Source organism: Protopterus annectens, chromosome 12.part0, assembly GCF_019279795.1.
Source record: "Protopterus annectens isolate FY-2018-M chromosome 12.part0, PAN1.0, whole genome shotgun sequence".
Taxonomy (NCBI): domain Eukaryota; kingdom Metazoa; phylum Chordata; order Ceratodontiformes; family Protopteridae; genus Protopterus; species Protopterus annectens.
In genome coordinates, this window is record NC_056746.1 from 209,005,225 (window position 1) to 209,027,629 (window position 22,405).

Sequence of the window (22,405 nt, forward strand, 5' to 3'; positions counted from 1 at the left end):
TGGAACAGGTGTTAGAGACATCCTCTGGGGCTGTTCCAGTACCTGATGTAAGTATGGGAGAACCAAACCCTTTAGGTGCAGGAGTGGCCTGGGGTAAGAGACATCTTGCCAGACATTAATATTTTGTCCCCAGATATTATATTTAGTAGTGAAGCTTCAAACAACTGATAATCAGATTATAGCAGTTAATAAGGCTGATGTGGATTCCTTGGATAAGAGTGTTCTGAAGACAGCTAATTGTCCTGGTTATGTCCCCATCCATGGCTCTAGAGATAGTTTGACTAGAGACCTTTCTGTTTCAGACAATGAGGAGGACAATGGGGATTTCCTAGATGGCACACAGTCTAGTCATTTTAATCAAGTTCAAGTCCAAACAAGTGTTTACTTTTCCTCAAATGATTTGCTAGACGTTTTTGCTTGAGCAGTCAGGAACTACTCCAGAGCTAGGCAGGGTATATGACCTTATAGAAGGACAAGATGCCCAATTCTGTGGCTAGCCCACCTCTCTTACTGCCTTGGAAGATGTTTATAAGGCTGTCTGCAAGACACCAGTACCTATTCCAGCAGTTCCTAAAAATGTTCACAAAAAATACAGCATCTCCTCTAATATGAGGGGGTTCCTTTTCTCATCAGACTGTCCTCCAAGCTGCGGGTTTACCAATTGCCAGCTCAGAAAAAAAAGTCCTGAGCTTCATCTAATCCAATGCCCCTAATAAAGAAGGGAAATAGATCTTCAGGGCAATGGGATATCTCTTTTAGAATGTTAAACTTCCACAAACAGCTTTGACAGTTATTTTACAGTGTACTTAGTTTGAATGATGTTGCTGCATCCTTTCTTGTAAAGCAAACATTTTTGCATCTTGCTTTGAGAGGTGTGCTTGAATGGTGCAGGTACAGTCTCGAGAAATGCCGCTCCTGCTCTATTAAGATTGTATGCTGGGTTACATAATCAGAACTGCTCAGATAATTAAAAAAAACAAGATAATGAATGCACCTTTACCTTTGTTTGGGCCCTTTGAGGCACAAGATTCTCAAACAGTGGGATGACAGAGGCAAACTAATGTATGAAGTATCTAGGATGTTACATGGACCAAAGTTCTCTCCAAACAAGGCATCTTCCTTCAAGGGGCAGAACAAAAAAAATCCCAGCCAAAGTCAGGGATTCAAAAGGTAATGGTAGGAGGACAATTTCTCAAAGCCAAATGACTGGTTCCTTTCCACAAAAATAGATCAATTCTCTGCAAAGGAAAGACTCAAGCTGAGTTGCAAAGCACACCTACCCCCCCTTCTTGCCCTTCCTTCTCCCCAGGCTCTGTTAACCGTGCAGGCTGACAGCAAATAGTCTCAAACAAATGGTTCTGAGAGGCTACACTTGGCAGTGGATAGAAAATCTACCCCCTTTCAGGGGAATTTCCCCACATCCACCAGACCAGACAGAGACGTTTCCTCCAGTCCTCCATCACATGGTAAAAGAAGGGGTCCTAAAACCAGTGCCATGTGCTGCACAAAGGCAAATAATTTTATTCCAGCATCTTTTTGGCACCAAAAAGGAGCACTCCTGGTCACCTATCCCAGATCTGCCCTTTCTAAACGCCTTTGCAACAACACAGATATTCAAAATGCTCACTTTGCAGTCGGTCCTAGTGTTGCTTCCAGACCACTTTATCATGGTGACTCTAAATCAAGAATGCTTATCGTATTCCTATTGTTCCAAATTTCAGGAAAGTTGAGATTTACTGTGTCTTGCTTACATTCAGTCTTCTGCATTAATCTTTCGGCTATCTACTACACCTCGAGTGTTTACAAAGTGTCTGGCCTCAGTGGCTGCCTGTTGCAGAATACAAACATCCATATTTTGCTGAATTGTATATATTCTGTATCCAGGTGCTTGGTGTCCTTAGACAAGGTCATATCCCTTTCTTTCCACCTGGGCTTCAAAAATGAACCTTCAAAAGTTCTTCCTCGCACCCTCTCAATGAATTTTTTTTTTCTGGGATGACCTTCTTGCCAGAAGACAAATTTCTGACTTATCAGGGCATTTTCCTTATTTCTCCATTCTAGATGTGTCCTCAGCAAGAGAGTTTCTCAAATTTCTCAACCTTATGACATCAAAAAATCCTCATACCACTCGCCAGACTACACACGAGAAAATTTCAATGATATTTTAATTGTTGGACCCAGGACCTTCATCCCTTCAATTTCCAGGTACCAGTACTGGATAAAGGAGACTGTACAATTCAGGTGCATCATATTTCATCTGCACCCAGGTTTGAACTGTTTTGCAGGTAAACTGTGTGCTCTCTGGAAGGGCAGAACAGTATTTCTAAGTTTCTGCTCACTTTCAGGGTCCATCATTGACTCTCTCCCTCATGCTTCCATTTCAGAAAGTACAGTGTGAATGGGTTATAAGATTTAGTGGCCTTGAAAAATCTATTAAATCTATGTGGTAGATGTCCTAGCGGTGCAGGTACTGCAATGATAAATGCCTCGGCTACCACTGGGTTTCTCTCATGTGAAAGTTTTGCTAGAGGAACCATCAGAACAGAAGACATATCCAAAGCCCCGAGGACTTCCAGGTAAAACTGATAATGAAGAGGAAGTCAGAGAGATGTAGCCCTGACTGAATCAGACAATCCACAACTGCACACTGACCTGGCTGCTGAAAACTGAAAAGGGAAAATTAAAGTGAACAGCCCTTTTAAGCAGCAGGCTTGCAAATCCCAGGAATGGTGAGGGAGGCAAGTTAGGCCTGCTGCTGTAATGGCAACAAGCAGAGACTGGGTGAGTTCTTTATATGTTAGCAACAACTGAGCATAACAGCAGTGTTCACATCAACCAGGGCACACAACAGCTGGAGTTATGCATGCATGGCAGTGGGCATTTCCTGGAAAGCTGGTATTGCAGGCCAAACTCGTTAGATGCTGTGGTGGATCAAGGGTTAGGATTACGTACAAAAATCCTTATGGCTGCCTGAAGGATGGCCCTCTAGTGATCAGGTCACACTCTACAAGAAAAGAATGGATCAGTCAGGTAATGGAATGGTTAATGGTGACCCTGTCTTGACAGAGAATCCCCTTCCCTTCCCTTTTGAAATGACCAACTGCGCTTAGAAAGGTTCTGAAGTAACAGTGGGACAGACTTGAACTTTGAATATTTATGGAGAGAGCTATGCTGGCCAGATGATGCATGGTCTAGTTTACAGCTACCTTGAATATGCCCTGGAAATGGCCCTGGTTGAATCAAGCAGTCATCCAAGTAAGGGTAAATGTGTACCTCATGATGTCTAAGATGGGGATACAGGAGTTAAACTTTTGGCAAATACCCTGAAAGCAGCAGGAAGCGCAAAGGGCAAATATGTGGACTTCAAGTGGTGGGGTCCTGCTAGGTAATTCCTATGGTCCTGAGACAGAGATGTGGAGAATGGCATCTCTTTATCCAATGTTACTATTATGGCATCAAACTGCAAACAACGTACAGGCTGCAATGTTAATATTCTTAACTTTTTGACCCTTGAAAACTAAAACACTTCAAGTTTCGTCGAGGGATTGGATAAAACACTAAAATGGCCTAAAGTGGATGCAATTAATTCATTATAGCATTAAAATGGTTTCCTGCATCAGGGGCTGCTTCGTTTCTGTTAGGTGAGTTAGAAAGTTAGTCTAAGAAAATAAAATCTTTAAGTGATACATAGATGCACACACACAGACACACATGTGAGTTTGATTCTGATAAATGCTTTTCTCACTTTATACTGGCACAATTTCATGTATAAAAATACTTCAGCTCTAATATTAGAGACAGAAATCAGCCTGCCTAGCAGAAGTAGCAAACGCACAAGTTTCGCTGTATGAAAATGTTTACACTTGTTCGCTTGTCTACTCATTCGATAAATAGACTAACTCATAAATGATTGCTTTACTGCACAAAACTTGGCCAACATAAATCAGAAAATGTGGTTGCCTCCCCCTTTCTACAACATGTACCAGCACTGTCAGGCAAGGCTATTACACATGCAGTACTACAGACATTTCTTTTTAATGAAATGAATGGCTGGGAGCCATTAACACCCCAAGTAATGCAGACATCCTACAGAAAGACCCGAGACCAATGCCTGGTGTCGGAACCATGGCCTTAAAGCTTAATGCCAAGAAATGCATCATCCTGCCCTTTGGGAAAAACTCTGTTCCCACCAATTACCACATCGATGGGAACCCACTGAACACTGAAGGCGTTATAAGCAATCTGGGGACACAGGCTGACAGCAACCTATCCTTTGACCACTACATTGCCACTGTGGTCAGAAAGTCCTATGTGGCACATCTCATTACCAAGGGCTTTGCATCCAGGAAGAAAGAGGTCATCATCTCTCTCTACTCTTCCCTCATTAGGCCAGAGTATAATGCCCCAATTGGCATGTACCACACTAGACACACATGCAGCAGCTGGAAAGGCCACAAAGGTACCTCACGAAGAGGATCCTAAGCCTTAAACAAATATCCTACATGGACAGACAAAAAACTCCAGCTATTCTCAGTCTCATATCATCTACTAAGAGGCAATCTCTGCTTGACTTACAAAGCCATATCTGACCCAGCTCTGTTAGAAATGCTACATCTAAAGAAATCCAAATCCCTCCGCACCACACTCTCCAGAGACCTCACCTTCATTACCACAAACAGAACATGCTGGAGGGACAGGTTCATAACCCAGAGACTGCCCATGCCATGGAATAGACTTCCCATACATGTCAAGCAGAGCACCTCACTGGCCCTAGTCAAGAGGGATCTTGATGAGTGGATGGGAAAAAGAAATTTCACCCCGGAGATCGCTCCAGTGGCTGTACTTGATAGAGGCACTGGGAACGACAGGTGGCACAATGCCAGGGCACTTCTATGGGGTAGGCTTGTAAAGGCCCCAAGGCTATTAGCCTAGTACACACCTAAGTACACAAATGTTAAGCCCATTTAGCACCGTCAGCACATCTGTCAGACGCGGCTGATCCAACCCTGAAGACTCCAAACATCTCTTCTTGCAAGCAGAGAGGTCCGAGTATGAAAGCAGCTGTAAGAGAAGTGTGTATGTTACAGCTTCTTAGCCAGGAGGTGACACTGCACCTGCCTTCTCACCCCTTCCATTAACATGCCTGCCTGCTAGTTCATAACTGAATATACCGCGGTCTGGACTTAGAACAGTTTGAATGCAGTGAGGCACTAGGATACAAGCAAACATTCAGCAGACATGGAGGGAGGAAAGAAAGAAATGTCCTTCTCACATACTTAACACAAATGAGTGGTATTAATATGTGCAAACACCTAACAATTACATAAACTTACCTGGGCTTCCCAGCAACCCTTGACTGCACAGTCCCTGAGATATCTAAGACTCTGTAGATTTCTACCAGGATCAGACATCTAAAAAATAAACATGAGAGCTTGAATCATGACATATGAATGTGCAGTTGGAAGAGGGAGGGAGAGAGAGAAGTAGTCCAATGAACTTACAGCATGTTCTCTTTCATGTTTCCAGATGAGAAAGGAACTAGATAAGCAGCCCTGGTTAGACGATTCTGTAAACAATGATACAGCCTCCTTATGCTTTTCATCACCCTAGTTATGGGAAAATAAATAAAAATGGTCACAAATGTATCGTGTTGCACAAGTTAGGATTTGCAAATGTGCACACTCCTGTCATTTTACCCACCATGTTTAAACCTGTTTGTTCCCTACCCCCACCTCTTTCCATTACCACAATTTCCTTTTCCAATTTTACGACACCCACATTTTATTTAGAGCTTACTTTAGCTACAAATGCTGATACCACTAGTCCTCCAATGCGGAGATTGATCTATTTCCACACATCTGGGTTGAAGTTATATTATGTATTGGTATGCATATTTAATTACCAAAACAAAGTATTCAAAAAGCAGCACTCTGGGGAAATAAAAGGCAAGGAGTCTCCATCTAGCAGTTAAAAAGATCAAAACAAGCACATAATACATTATACCAACATTTTATATATTTGTTTGATGGCAGGAAAAGACAGTTAACCTGACTAGTCTTTACAAACACTCCAGCTCTCTCCCATTCCTCCATTATCCATTTTTTATGCTCAACTTCTGAGAGACTTGGTTGGCTACAATAACCTGCATTAGAAGCTGAAGTTAAGTACAAACTTGCAGTTTTAAAAGTACTGTAATTCATTTTTTCTGTTACCTAATTGTGTTTCACTGAATATAGTGTGCTGTGCGTCTCTCTGCAGTTAGTTCCCCACCCACTCTCCCTGTTCTTGTTTTGGTGTTGGTGGCTCTGAAATTGTCCACCCCTCCTGAGTCCATCTCATTTGCTCACTTAACTGAGTACAGTGATATCATATTCTGGAGTCTAGTGTCCACTCTACTTAATACAGAGAGAAGATTTGAGAAGGCCAACGCAGTTAGGTTCTTCCTTCCTCTCTTTGCACTAACAAAAAAAAAAAAAAAAAAAAAATTTGCACTTTATTCATCTGCTTTTACTGTATTTGTGTTTCCTTGCCTCTTATTAAAAGTACTCAGTTTCTCAGTTTTATTTATTCTGCTGCATTTATTACTGCTTGGTAGTAGCCTGATTAAATTGTAACTGTTAGTCTAAGACTCTAAGTCTTTTGGTTTAAGCACTTGGGCTTCATACCGGTTGTTTTAGATTAAGAAGGTTTGTGGTCTGCACTGTTGTGGCAGGACAGGTAGCTTACATCATTCTAAGCTGGGAATTGCTGATTGAAGGCTCAGTGTCTGCTATTCTAAAAGTGTATTAGTTCTGGTTTAAGCACTTGGGCTTCAGGCCAGTTATTCTACATTAAGAAAGTTTGAGGTCTGCACTCTCGTGGGAGGAGAGGCTGGATTTTGCCCTTCTGAGCTGGGAAATTCTGGTCACAGGCTTATTGTACCTGCTTATTTTAATGTTTTTTTTTTAAATTGGTGCGCCTTGTTGCTGTAGCATGGATCAGATTCAGGCCTGCTGTATCTAGCTTTGTTTGTATAACTTGAGCACTGATCTAGGCCATCTTTTTTGGAGAAGGTTCTCCTGCACCCTAGTAGCATGAGTGTGCAGTTAGAACTGGTCTGATTGAAGACTGCTGGAACAAGGCTCAGTTTTGAGCTTTTTTTCTGGTTAATTGGGTAGCATGTTTAAATCATTTTGTTCCTTTTCTATTGTTTTATATATATATATATATATATATATATATATATATATATATATATATATATATATATATAAAAACTGCACTTTATTCATCTGCTTTTACTGTATTTGTGTTTCTTCCTACTTTATTACTAGGGGCATTGACTACAACTCTGATCTGAGATATATAACAATAAGTATCCTTTTCTGTGCATTTAAAGTGTTTTATTGATTGTATCTGCTTTATTTTCTGGAAAAAAAAACAAATAATATATACTTGTTTCCCACCTTTCTAAGCTAGTATAGCCCCAGTTTTCAGGTTAGTGCTGAATTCAGGGCTGCATTACAAATATCTGTTTGCCCATACCTTACTTGGATAGAAGGAAGTTTCTCTGTTCACTTGTGAGAGAGGGGAGCTTTGAGCAGCTTATCTGTCCCTGGGGGAGTGGTTGTAGCATAGAAATTAGTAGCTTATTGGCCATTTTGGGCTAATTTCAACCTCTTTCATTTCCCTGCTATAAAAAATGCATTTGCCCGATTTTGCATGCCGAGTAGCTAGGGTATAACTATTCCCGGCTCCACAAAGTCTCTTCAATTTTTCACTTGGAACTAGCAACACTTTCAACTTAAGCACTCAAGCCATTCATTTCTCAGCTCAGCACTTGCTCAAAACTCATAGCAAGCATTTATAAACCCTAGCACTAGACTCCCCTATACTGTACAGGACAAGGCTTTCTATTCGACTTTACCAGCCATTCAGTAAAACAGTTCACTGTACCTATCCAGGCATGTCCAAAGGGCAGTTTCAGGTGTACTCTCTAGTCCAACTTGTGAATTTGGGCATTTTGAGGCAATGTACACAAAGTACAGTTTTGTACCTACCATAAATGTAGATGTCCGATAGGTATGCAACTGCAGTCCTGACATATGGGTTGTCCTGCCTCAGGCAGCCCTTCGGTCGGCCGGATTCCAAAGTCTGGGTCTGGCGTCGGCTGATGTCGCCTTTCCGCCAGAGTGCCTGGGTATATAAAAGCCAGCCGACGCCATCTTCTTCAGTGTTTCTTGCCCCAGATGCCAGGTGCCCTCTAAGGAAGGCTAAATTTTGAAAACAGAGAAAAATTCCAGACAAGTACAACAACATAAAACAAATACACCATAAAAGATTACCCCGGTAGCTAAAATGAGGGTAGAAACCCAAAAGAATACCACAGAGGGGTAGGTGGGAGGGAAAACCTGACTGCAGTTGCATACCTATCGGACATCTACATTTATGGTAGGTACAAAACTGTACTATGTCCTTCAAGGATGCAACTGCAGTCCTGACATATGGGTTGAATACCATAGCCAACCTGGGGGTGGTAGGCACTAAGACAAAGATGGTGTAGCTAAAATGCCCTGCAGGACTGCAGAAGCAAACCCTGCTCTAGATCTGGAATATAAAGGCAGGTTGTAATGTTTGGAAAATGTATGCACGGAGCTCCATTTAGCAGCTTCTAAAATGTCCTTTGTTGCCACCCCTCTTAAAAAGGCTGTGGAGGTGGCTGTAGCTCTGGTGGAATGTGGCCTGATGTCAGCTGGCACAGTTTTTCCATGAAAAGAGTAGCAGATAATGCAATTTCCAATCCATTTAGAAATTGTCTGTTTGGAAATTGCTTTTCCCTGCAATCCAGCAGCGTAAGCTACAAAAAGCTGGTCAGATTTTCTGAAAGACTTTGTTCTGTCCAAGTAGTAGCGCAACTGTCTGTGTATGTCCAAGGTGGGCAGAAGTCTCTCTCCTTTATTTTGAGGATTGGGAAAGAAGGTAGGCAGGTGAATAGCTTGATTCAGGGACACCCTGGATACCACCTTTGGCATGAATGACGGATTGGTTCTCAAAGAAACTCTGTCCTGATGAAAAATGAGAAATGGTTGTATTGCCATAAGGGCCTGTAGCTCAGAGACTCTTCTTGCTGAGGTTACTGTCTGAAGGAAAGCTGTCTTCCAAGACAGAAATTGCAACTCTGAAGATGCTGCTGGTTCAAAGGGAGGAAGAGTTAATTTTTCCAGCATGAAGTTGAGGTCCATGCAGGCACTGGTGGTTTACTTGGAGGGTTGATGTTCTTTATACCTCTTAGAAACGGTCTTAGCAATGGGTGAAAAAATACAGGCGGATCAGTGTTATATTTGGCAGATATTGCTGAAGCATGTATTTTTATGGAAGAGTATGAAAGGCCATTGTGGAGCATTTAGGTTCATAGGTTCATAGGTTTATACTAGGCTATCTGCCCTAAGGCATTTATAAGCCTAGCCCAAATTTTTGTGGCTTACGCCACCCCTTATATGAAAAAATACTGTGCCCATTAGTTTGTTGTGCCTCTGTCCAGCAGTGACACAAAGATGATTCCCGGGGTAAACCTACGATCTCCCATCCACAGGTCTAGATTTCTCTTGAACAGAGTCAGCGAGGTGCTCTGCCTCACATGGACCGGGATTTTATTCCACAGCATAGGGAGTATCTGAGTGATAAATCTATCCCTCCAGCACGTCCTATTTATATCCGTGCTAAGGTTTAAGTCGCTTGCTCTAGTGGTTTTGGTGGATTTGGATTTTTTGAGGTGGAGCATGTCCATTAATTCGGGTTGGACATGGCCTTGTATGTCAGGCACATGTCACCTCTGAGCAGACGGTATGCGACTGAATAGAGCTGGAGTTTCTTCAATCTGGCAGCATATGACAGATTTTGGAGTCCCTTTATCCTTTTGGTGAGGAACTTTTGGGGTCTCTCCAATTGCTGCAGATGTCGGGTAAGATACATCCCGAATGGGGCATTGTACTCGATCATTGGTCTGATAAGTGAAGAGTACAGTGGAACAATGACCTCACTAGATCTGGATGTGAATCCCTTCATGATCAGGTGGGCAATGTAGAAGGTCTTTCTAACCACTTTAGCAATGTGAGTGTCAAAAGAAAGGCCACTGTCAACCTGGGTCCCCAGGTCCCTGATAACCTCTTCTGTGCTTAGTGGATTGCCACCTATATGGTAGCTTGGGGTTATCTTGTTTTTCCCGAAGGGTATGACTATACATTTTTTGGTGTTTAACTTCAGGCCATGGCTCTGGCACCAGCTATCCGTTTCCGTGAGTCCCTTCTGAAGGATATCCATGTCCGATGCACTTTCCACTATGGCGCCCAGTTTGCAGTCGTCTGCAAACTTTGTCAGCCAAAGTCCTCCCATGTTGGCCAGTACTTCTGAGAAGTAGATGCCAAACAATAGGGGGCCAAGGACCGAGCCCTGTGGGACACCACTTGTGACCGGCTTGGAGTCTGACACAGCGCCAGCAACTCTAACCCTGTGGGTTCTGTCCTTAAGCCAGTTTGCAACCCATCTTGTGACATATGGGTTTACATTTAAGCTGGTAAGTTTTTCTACAATACCAGTGGGGTATTGTGTCGAAAGCCTTTGCAAGGTCAAGGTAGGCTGTATGGACTGCCTTTCCTCATCAATGGCCTTGGTGACTGTTTCAAGAAGTCGACCAAGTTCAAAAGGCATGATCTTCCCTTGACAAAGCCAAACTGGGTCGGGTCCAATGTCTGCAAGTCCCCTATATCTTTGTTTATGAGCTCCATTATGATCCTCTCCATAGCTTTGCAGACTAGACTTGTTAAGCTTATGGGGCGGTAATTACCAGGGTCCGTAGAGGTGCGCCTTTGTGGAGTGGGACCCACAGTTGCCGCACGCCACTCCTGGGCACGATCCTGTGGTAAGGCTGAGATTAAACAGCTGCCTTATGTGCGGTTTAATTCCTCATTTAGCACACAGCCGGGGACACCATCCGGTCCCATTGATGCTGTGTTTTTAGCTTTAGAGAGAGCAGCTTTCACCTGCATTTGAGATGTCCGGGAGGCTACACTGGCTGGGATAGTTATCTCTCCTTTAGGGGAGAGGGGTGAAGTTTGCACTGAACCTGTCTGCCAGTATGTTGGCAATGTCTGTGGGTTCAGTGATTTTTGTATCATTTTGGACTAATTCTGAGCATATCTGGGAGTTTCCACCCAGGTTCCTAACATAGCTGAAAAAGGCCTTATGATTGTCCTTTGAATCCATGGCAATTTTCTCTCAAAATTGGCCTTAGTTGATTTTATGAGTGCTCGTATTTTTTACTAATAATGATCAGGGTGACTTCCCTTTTATGGATTTTGTTCTATCATGTAATAGCTTTCTCCTCTTATTGTAAAGTTTGTTAATGGCTGGGGTCCACCAGACTGGACGCTTGCCCTTTGTGGAAAGAGTCTTGGTTTTATTTGGGATTGCCTGATCCATGCAGTCCTGGAGGTGTTCATAGAAGGCATTTGTAAGGGCTTCAGCTTGGGTTGTGGTTTCCTCTGGCTCAGGGGCCTTGAAGGATACCACACCAGTCTTGAGTAGTGTGAAGTTTGCTTTAGAGAAGTTCTTCACTATGGTCTTTTGTTTGGGGTGGGGGATGTGGATTTCCAGTGAGATTAGTTTATGATCAGATCTCACCAATGAGGGATATACTTCGTGTGGAGCATTTTGTCCCCATGTTTGTGACAATGAGATCTAGTATATTTTCTCCTCTTGTGGGAACAGTGACTAGCTGTTCCATGGCATTTGAATTTATGAACTCCAGGAACCGTTGGGCTAGAAAGTTAGGGCTTGAGTAATGTTCCCAGTCTATATTCGGGTAGTTGAAGTCACCCAATATGATGGTGTTTGGAGATACATGTATACCCTCCAGTGTCTTCAGGAAGGCTGTGTGGGGTTCCTGAGTTTGAGAGGGTGGCCTGTAGCATGCTACAATTTGTAGAGCAGTTTTGCCTGTGGTTAGTTGCACCTGGATGGTTTCTGAAGCGATGCGTTGCCACCAACCTGGAGGTGTGAGTATCCTTTATGAATATGGATACACCCTCCTTTTGTGGTGTGGTCCGGGTTTTGGGGCGGAGCATGATATGAGGTAAAACCTAATAGTGACGGGTGCTCTCAGGAGCCTTGAACCAGGTTTCAGTTACAGCACAGACATCGATGTTCTCCATACTGAGAAGGGCCTCGAGGCATTTTGAGATTTAGACTTCTGGCATTGAGCAGCATTACCCTCAGTTTCTTCCCATTTTGTTTTCTAGGGTGGTAGGTTTAGAATTTGAGCCTTGCCTAAAAAGGCACTATGGGGTGGCAAGAGCCTTAGCCAATATCCGAATCCCAGGGTGACAGGTGCAAGCCGTCCCATGGGCAGCGTGGCTTGTCAAGCATGTCATCCCAGGCAGACAGACACTGGATCCCCTTTGAATGACACCAGACATTAAGCCAATTGTTAAAGCTGATCATCTTGTCTCTATATTGTGGCATCATTCTTGGTGAAGGAAGGATACTGCTCAGGGTTAGGGTCATACCTGCCTGGGCTACATAATCAGAGAGCTCCTCTATGTCTCTCTTCATGTAGTCCAGGGAGGTACGCGGTCAGGTCGTTCACACCAGCATGGACAATGACTGTGTCATATTTGTACTTGCCGTGGAGTGACCAGTGCTTGTGTTATGTGGCGGATTCTAGCCCGATAGGCAGCTTACTGTGACCCTCTCCTTGTTCAGCCTGGTGAGTGGGACGTCAGTGTGTCTGACTATGGAGTCACCTATGACAAGTATGTTTGGTGTTGTATTTGGCCTTAAGGGCTGTGACTGCTTTGCACACTGCTTTGTGGTTTATCTGTTGCTTGTGGGGTGTCTTGAGGTAGCAGTTGCTTGGGTGTCTGCTTTGGAGGCCTCTGCTGTTTAGGTAAATTTTACTCAGAGCCTCAGTATGTCTTTGTGTGTTTATGTGTTTGATTCAGTGGAGTGGTAGCATTATGTGAGGCTGGTTTTGTGGTGTGTGTAGTTGCCTTCTCCTCCTGTCTGGTCTTGCCAGTCCTGAGTTGAGAGAGCTCAGCCTCCAGTTTGGCTAAATAGCTGCATCTCTCAAGTATTTGTGTTATGTGGGAGGAGGAGAGGGTTGTCTGTGTAGAGGAAGCAGTTATAACATTGCCTCAAGATTCCCAGATTCACCAGCTGGACCGAGAGGAGATTGACAACTGACCTTTGGACATGCTAGAATAATATTGGGAAATCCTTAATTGAAAACAAGGGCCAGTGGGGAGTGAGGGTGTAGTGCTTTTAATTTTTAGTGCTGACTTATATAATTGCTTTAGTGAGCAAGTGCCAGGTAACTTGAGTGCAATGTGTTACAAGTAGCTAAATGCAAAACGACAAACAGTAACTTTCTCTCAAGTGATACAAGGAAATATGTTCAGTTAGCAATGCAGATATCTCTAGTGATCCACAGAAGCTGAGAAGCATTATTAGGTGGAATTAGCTTCCAGGAAATAACAAGCAAACAAACAACAAGCATATAAACAAAGCTAGATTCAGTAGGCCTGGATCTAGTCTATGCTAGAGCAAACAAGGTGAACCAATTTCAGTAAGATACAGTTCAAATATTCAGGCACTATAAACCTTTAACCAGAAAATTCCCAGCTCAGAAGGGCAGAGTCCAGCCTCTTCTCCCACAAGAGTGCAGACCACGAACCTTCTTAATGTAAAATAACTGGCCTGAAGCCCAAGTGCCTAAACCAGAACTAATACACTTGGACACTGGGCTCTCAATCAGCAGTTCCCAACTTAGAAGGATGAAAGCCACCTGTCCTGCCACCACAGTGCTTGCCACAAACCTTCCTAATGTAAAACAACTGGTCTGAAGCCCAAGTGCTTAATCCAAAAGACTTGAATGATAGCTACACTTTAATCAAGTTACAACCAAGCAGTAATAAATACCATTGAATACTTTAGAGAATGTCTGGATTAGTGCTCAAGTTACACAAACAAAGCTAGATCCAGCAGGCGAATCCAGTCTATGCCACAGCAAACAAGGCACCAACTTCAGTAAGAAACAGTTCAGATATGCATGCACTATAAGCCTTTAACCAGAAATTCCCAGCTCAGAAGGGCAGAGTCCAGCCTCTCCTCCCACAAGAGTGCAGACCACGAACCCTCTTAATGTAAAATAACTGGCTTGAAAGCCCAAGTGCTTAAACCAGAATTAATACACTTTTAGAATAACAGACACTGAGCCCTCAATCAGCAGTTCTCAACCTAGAAGGATGTAAGCTACCTGTTCTGCCACAACAGTGCAGACCACAAACCCTCTCAGTGCAAAACAACTAACTGGTCCGAAGCCCAAGTGTTTAAACCAAAAGGCTTAGAATGAGTTACACCAAGCAGTAATAAATACAATTGAGTATTTTAAGATGATGCAAAAGTAAAAAGAATTTCAGCCAAATATTCTAGGATCTGTGGAATGCTCATCACTGATGGGTCTTGACCCTTTTTGCTGTTCCAGATAAGAAATCTCTTCCATTTTGGAGTATGTTTTTCTAGTGGAAGGTCTGCCTCCAGGATGATATCTTTACCCTTTTGGAAAGTGTATCCTGAGGAATAGTCATGGAATCTTCCAAGCTGTCAGCTTCAATGTTTTCAAGCTGGGGTGTAGTGTCCTGTAATTGTGCTGTGTCAGAAGTGGCCATTGAGGAAGGAGCCACGGATTGGTGTGTGTCAAGCTCCGTAGCAGTGGGTACCAGTGTTGTCTTGGCCAGTCTGGAGCTATCAGTATGACTTTCGGTTGCTCTGTCTTGATCTTTAGTAACACCTTGGTCATCAAAGGTAGAGGTGGGAAGGCATATAGTGTTAGAGAGTTCCAACTGAAGGAGAGAGCGTCCACCTTCCATGCTTGAGGATGGTATGTCCTTGTGCAAAACTTTTTCAGATTGTGATTGAGGTGGGAGGCAAAAAGATCTATGTCCGGCCTTCCCCATGCTTGAGTTATTTGTAAGAAAATGTCTGGATGTAACATCCATTCGTGTGGATCCATGATGTTTCTGCTTAGGCTGTCCGCCAGAACATTGTCCTTCCCTGGTACAAACTGGGATTGTAGCTCTATTTTTAATTGTAGGGAAATATCCCAGAGATTCATTGCCAGTCTGCAAAGAGGGTAGGAATGGGTACCTCCTTGCTTGTTTATGTACCACATAACTGTGGTATTGTCTGTCTTTATTAGTAGATGGCCCTGATGCATGAACTTTTCGAAGGCCTTGATTGCATGTATCACTGCCAGCATTTCTTTTTGGTTGATGTGCAGGTGCTTTTCTTTTTGTGTCCATTGTCCTTGAATGCATCTGCCCTCCATGTGCGCCCCCCCATCCATGGTCTGAGGCATCTGTTATGGTTTGACTTGTATGAGGCTTGCTGAAAGGCAGACCTTTGTTTATCTGGCTTGCTTGAGCCCACCACAGAAATTCCTTTTGAAGGCATGGAATGAGTGGGATCAATGCTTCCAGGCTGTGGCTGTGTTGAGACCATAGACTTTTTAGATACCATTGTAGTTTCCTCATATGCAGCCTTGCGTGTGGAATCAGAAGAATGCAAGATGCCATGAAACCCAGGGCCTGCAGGATTTTCCTTGCAGTCATCTGGGTGTGTGTTGCCAATTTTCTGAAGTATTCTGGTAATTGTTTTTGTTTTTCTTTTGTCAGAAACGCCATCTGGGTGTTTGTGTCCAGTGTGGCACCCAGGCAAGGTATTTGTTGGGATGGTACGAGACTTGATTTCTGAATATTGACTGTGTATCCCAAGGCCTGCAGTAGGTGAATGACATAGTCCAAGTTTTTTAACAAGGCTTGTTGGCTGTCCGCTTGTATAAGGCAGTCGTCCAGGTAAGGGTATATTTGTATCCCCTGAAGTCTGCAATGTGCAATTACTGATGCCAGGCATTTCGTGAACACTCTAGGCACAGTAGATAAGCCAAAGGGCAATGCTGAGAATTGATAATGCTCTGAGCCTGCAATAAATCTGAGGTATCTTCTGCAACTTTGTCTGATTGGGACATGCAGGTATGCCTCCTTGAGGTCCAGAGTTACCGGCAAAGACCCCTTGCCCAGCATGGGAAGGAGTTGCTGTAAAGTCAGCATTTTGAATTTTGGCACAATAAGGTAAGTATTCAGTGCGGACAAGTCCAGAATGGGTCTCCATTGGTTTTCTTTTCTTGGAACAAGGAACAGTCTTGAATAAAATCCTTGGCCTTGTTCTGCAGAAGGAACCTTTTCTATTGCTCTTATTTGAAGTAGGTTTGTTATTTGTTTGAGTGCCTCTGCCCTTTGATTTGGTGGCAGGTTTGGCCTGCCATGTCTTGTTGGTAGTGTATGAAAATGGAATCTGTATCCTTTGTCTATTATGTCCAGTATCCATTTGTCCTTTGTAATATTGTGCCAGTTTTGTGAGAATAAAGATAATTTTCCGCCCAAAGGTGTTTCTAATTGAGTCCTGGATGGCGGAGTCAAAGTCAAGTCATTGAGATTGTCCGAGCAGTGGAAGGTCCTGCCCCACCTCTCTGGTTCGGAGGCTGCCATTGACGTCCTCTGTAGGAGCCTCGAATTTGCCCTCTACCTCTGCCACGTCTGTTTTTGCCTCTCTGAAATTTGTCTGCGTCTGGAAAGGACCAATGCTTAGAAGGCCAATTCCTGCTGAATCTTGGAGGCTGTACCTGGAGGAAATCTTTGACTGTTTGCACTGATTTTGCCTTTTCCTCTATTTTCTTTAAAACCTCTTGTGCAGTAGCACCAAAAAGCTTATGTTTAGGTGCGCCGAAAACCTTAATTTTCACATGGTCTGGCAATGTTTGTTCCTTTAACCAAGCATGTCTGCGTATGACCACACCTGTCATTGCTGCTCTACATGAAGCTTCCAATGAATCATATCCACACTGAAGGAAATGGTTGCTAACCTGCTGAGTATTATAAACCAATTCCTGTAACCCCTTTCTATCTAATGGTTCAGGGGAAGCCAATTTCTTTTGCAAGTCATCCAACATGTATTCCTGATACTGAACCATATGAAATTGACAATTTAATGAGAAAGGGTGGAAGATGTATATACTTTCTTGCCCCACCTTTCTAAAGCCCTAGAATCTCTTTCCAAAGGAAGTGGATTCTTAGCAGTAGTGGAGGAAACCCCTTTAGGCCCCTGAGAAATAGTTTCAGGGTCAGCAGTATGGCCCTTGTACAGAAATTGATATGCGTCTGGGACCCTGTAGTACCTGTCTAGCTTGACAGGAGCAGGGGGGAGGGAGTCAGGGGAAACACTAGATTCTAAGTACACATCATCTAAAACATTTAAAACTGGAGGAATAGCTAAGGGGCTATGCTGAGGTAGCTTTAAAAATTCCCTTAACCTTTTCCTAGAATCTGAGTATTCTTGGCCTTGCCATTTGAAGTGTTCCCTCATGGAATGAAGCGTTTCCCCAAAGGAAAACTCCTCAGGAGGAGAAGCAGAGGGAATGGATTCCTCCGCATCAGGAAGGCCTCCTCCTGGTAGTCTGAATGTGCAGAATCACCTGAGGCCTCATTGGAGGACTGGGGATCTACCTGCTCAACCCTAGGCCTCTGACAGAAGGCGGCTGAGAGCCACTATCTGGATGTGGCTGAGAACCCCTAATTAAAGAAATAAGATCCTCAGCTAAACTTAAAATTTGAGAACCAGAAGTGGATCCCAGAGAAACAGATCTTGGAGGGAGAGACTTAGCCTGTTTGGCAGCCTTAGCACGTGTGTAGGCCTTAATGGACATAGATACTGGAAGCCTGGCAGCCCCGCGTGCTGGAGTAGTCTTATCCACTGAAATGGTGTTAGAAATATCCTGGTCTACGGTCTCAGAGGGGAGAACAGAAACCGGCACAGAGCTGGTAACCGGTGGGGCGGTGTCGTCAGTCTGTAGCGGTTGTGAAACCGGCTCAGAAGAGAGAGAGACACTCGCGGTATGCCTAAGCGTGGTGTCGGTCCTTATCCTTCCGTTTTTTAGGTAAATGTGCTGTCGGAAGCTCCGACGGCATGATATAACAGAAATCTTCCCCAAAATAATCCTGTGCAAACTCTGTCGGACGCCTAAGAGTGCGTTTATTGAAAGAAGCACAAGCTGTACAGGCCGAGACGTTGTGTTCTGGGCCTAGGCAGGGTAAGCAGCAAGAGTGGAAATCCTTATGAGGTATTTGTTTCCCACAAGTTAAACAATTATTAACTTTTACAGTTTTATCTGACATCGGCTGAGGCAAGAAAAGGTCCCCAATGGGGTACTTAGCTTTTTTGAAGACTTCAGTAGCTGAAAACACAGGAGCTGGTCGACCGGCACTTGCGAATTGCTTCTGCTTGCGCAGCAAGAAAGACTGAAGAAGATGGCGCCGGCTGACGCTTTTATATCCCAGGCAAAGGGTGACATCAGCCGACGTCGGACCCAGACTTTGGAATCCGGCCGACCAAAGGGCTGCCTGAGGCAGGACAACCCATATGTCAGGACTGCAATTGCATCCTTGAAGGACATCCCTCTCCTCCTACCACCAACACTAATACATGCGAGAGATGCAATTATACAGCCAAACTGGAGGCTAAGCTATCTCAACCAAAGACTGGATCAGACAGTCAAGAGGAGAAGGAAATACTTGCATCACACCACCAGTCTCACATAGGCCCATTAAACCAGCACCGGCAAAAAACACACAAATACACGAAAACATACTCAGAGGCTCTAAATAAAAATCTGCAAAAGCAACAGAGACCTCCAAGGCAGACATCCAAGCACCCTCCACCCCCAACACAAACCACAAAAGTGCAGTTGTGCACACTTACCATAAATATAGATGTTAGAGTGCATTTACTGTTGCAGTCATCACATTTGTGTTTTCTGCCTGCAGGTAGCCCTCAACTGGCCTGAACAACAGAGTCTTGGATTCCTGCGTCGGATGCTCTCTCTCCTTCCATGACGTCAGGTCGTCAGGGTATAAAACATGCAGCCGACGCCATTACATCAGTTTTTCTTGTCCCAGATGTCAGGTGCCCCCACAATGGGAAGCAATTACATGGTATGGTACACCTCCAACAAAAAACAAATACACCAAACAAGAAGGAAGGGTAGAACCAAGAGAAGTCAGGGGGCTGGAGGGAGGGTAACCAGGACTGCAACAGTGAATACACTCAAACATCTACATTTATTAAGTGTACACAACTGTACTATGTTCTTAGTGTTTCAGTCATCACATTTGGGTTGATTCCCAAAGCTAAGGAAGGGTGGAGGAAGTTAGAGAGCATTAGGGCCAGCTATTAAGCCGTGCAAGACTGCAGTGGGAAAACCAGCTCTGGATTTAGAAAAAAAAGGCATGTGGTAATACTTGGTGAAGGTATGTACAGAGCTCCAGGTAACAGCTTCTAGGATGTCCCTGGTAGGGACTCCTCTGAGAATGCTGCAGAGGTAGATGCAGCCCTGGTGGAATGTGATCTTATCCCCTGTGGGGTAGATTTTCCATGGTGCTTATAGCAGAAATGAATGCAATGGGCTATCCATTTAGAAATGGTTTGCTTTGAAATGGCCTTCCCCTCTGCCCCTGCAGCAAAACCAACTAGCAGCTGTTCAGATTTTCTGAGAGGCTTAGTCCTGTCCAAATAAAATCCAAGATGTCTGTGCACGTCCAAAGAGTGCAGTATTCGTTCTCCTTTGTTTTGTAGATTCGGGGAAAAAGGTAGGCAAATGAATGGACTGATTTAGGACCACACTAGACACCACCTTGGGCATAAAGGAAGGATTGGTCCTGAGGGAAACCCTGTCTGCATGGAAGATAATGAAGGGCTCCAATGCTATGAGGGCTTGTAATTCAGACACTCTTCTTGCTAAAGTGATGGCTAGAAGGAAGGCAGTTTTCCAAGAAAGGAATTTCAACTCTGCAGGTGCAGCTGGCTTAAAAGGAGGGAGAGTGAGCTTTTCCAATACAAAGTTAAGGTCCCAGGCTGGAGTACGGGATCTCGGGGGGGGGGGGGGTCTTAAATTTTTGGCCCCTCTGAGGAATTGCTTTAGCAGGGGGTGAGAAGAGGGGTGGGTTCAGTATTATAATGTGCTGAAATGGCAGAGGCATGAATTTTAATTGACGAGAAGGATAGGCCCTTGCGAATCATTTCTGTTAAGTACTGAAGTATAGGAGGTAAACTGGGCACAGTTGTGCCCATCCCTTGAGTCTGGCTCCAGGAACAGTATCTCTTCCATTTTTCAGCAAAAGATTTTCTAGTACTAGGCCCCCTTGCCTCCAGAATGACATTAGCACCTGCTTACTGAGGGATGCTTTTGGGAATTAGCCAGGCTGCAAGGTTCAGGGTTAGAAGCTGAGGGTGCAGAATCTGGCCCGCCTGCTGGGACAGCAGGGAAGGGGTCTGAGGCAAGTGCCATAGTTCCAGCAGTGTCATACTGTACAAGAGGGGGTACCAGTGCTGGCGTGGCCAGTCTGGTGCAATCAGTATTGTCCTTGGCTTGTCCTGTTTGATCTTTAGCAGAACCTTCGAGAGGAGAGGCAGAGGGAGAAGGCATAAACTGAGTGGCTTTCCCAGGTAAAGGACAGTGCATCCACTTTCCAAGCTTAACTGTGGGAAGTCCTTGTGCAGAATTTGTCCTATTGGTAGTTCTGAGGGGAGTCAGACAGGTCTATCTCTGGAGTCCCCCATTTGTTCAAGAGTTTGAATATCTTTGGTTCCAGTTTCCATTTGTGTGGGTCCATGGGATTTCTGCTTAGGTCTGCCAGAGAATTTAGCTTGCCTGGCAGGAATTGAACCTAAGTGCACTTGATAGCTCAAGGCTGTGTTCCACAGAGCCATGGCTAGTTTGCAGAGAGGGTACGAGTGGGTTCCCCCCTGCATGTTTATGTACCACATCACTGTGGTGTTGTCTGTCTTTACCAATAATTGCCCTGGAAGAATGTGGTCTTTGAAGGCTGTCCAGGAATTCTGTACAGCTAACATTTCTTTTTGGTTGATATGCAGGTGCATCTGTCTCAGGTTCCATTTGCCCTGAATGCACTGCCCTGCCAAGTGAGCCCCTCAAGCATAGTCTGATGCATCTGTTGTTAAGGTTTGGGCGGCAGAGTGAAAGGGAGCCCCCTTGTTGTGGTAGCAGGCCCCTGCCCACCAAAGGAACTCTGTCTTTATACAAGGAATAATAAGAATCATTGATTCTAGGTTCTGAGAATGTTGACACTATAGGCTTTTTAGACACCACTGCAGTTTCCTCATATGCAGTCTTGCATATGGAATTAGTAGAATGCAAGAGGCCATGAACCCCAGGGCTTGCAGAATTTTCCTTGCAGATAGCTGGGTCTTTGTGGCCAGTAGGTTGGCAAATAAACTTGCTTCTCTGGAGTGAGGAAAGCCATCTGGGAAGTTGTGTTCAAGTTGCTCCCAGGAATACAATCTGTTGGCAGGGTACTAGTTGAGATTTCATTTCGTTTATGGTGTACTCCAGTGAGGTTTAGAAGCTTCTTTACCAATACCAGATGTTTTAATAGCCAGTCCTGGCTTTCTGCCTGAATCAGACAATTGTCCAAGTATGGGTATCTTTGAATATTTCTCTGCCTGCAAAATGCAATGGCTGGAGCTTTGTGAATTCCCTGGGCGGAGTAGATAAGGCCAAAGGGATGTGCAGAGAACTGATAGTGCATGGAGCCTGCCCTGAAGCATAGGTATTTCCTGCAAGATTCCCTTATTGGAATGTGCAGGTAAGCTTCCTTTAAGTCCAAGGCTGCCAACCAAGCATCTTTGCCTAGCATAGTAAACAGCTGTTGAAGTATTAGCATTTTGAATTTTGGGATTACCAAAAAGGTGTTTAGAATAGAGAGGTCCAGGATAGGACGCCAGGATCTGTCTTTTCTGGGTACCAGGAAAAGTCTTGAATAAAAACCTTGTCCCCTTTCTTCTGCTGGGACAGGTTGAATAGCCCTGATACTTGGAGAGAAAACCTGCTGTAGAGCCTCTGCCCACTGATTTGGGGGGTAGGTCTGGCCAACCGTTTGGGGTTGGTAGGGTGTGGAAGAGGAATCTGTATCCTTGGGAAGCTATATTCAAAACCCATTTCTCCTGGGTAATGAGTTCCCAGTTTTTTGCATGCAGGGTGAGCTTTCCTCCTAAGGGAGCAGGTAGTTGAGCAGGGCTTGGAAGGGTTAAGGTTAAGTCATTGTGCCATTTTTCCACAGGGGGGTGTCTTACTACTCCCTGCTTTAGAAGTGGGAGCCCCCCCACTGCTTAGGTCTGTTCTTAGCCTGAGACTGTAACCTAGGTGGTCTGCTGTTCCTGGGTTTGGACTGAGAAGGCCTGGAAGAGGCTGGAAAGGACCAATTCTTTAAAGGCCAATGCCTACAAAATCTGGGAGGCTGTA

General features: G+C 44.3%; 1 protein-coding gene across 1 annotated transcript in view; it reads right to left on the reverse strand.

The window, feature by feature from the left end:
* CCNF (cyclin F) overlaps window positions 1–22,405 on the reverse strand; it is a gene marked incomplete in the record, with an annotated part of 700,297 nt that overhangs the window by 466,377 nt on the left and 211,515 nt on the right. The window contains 2 exon segments of the mRNA XM_044089259.1: window positions 5,334–5,411; window positions 5,502–5,606. Coding sequence (XP_043945194.1) covers window positions 5,334–5,411; window positions 5,502–5,606 — 183 coding nt within the window.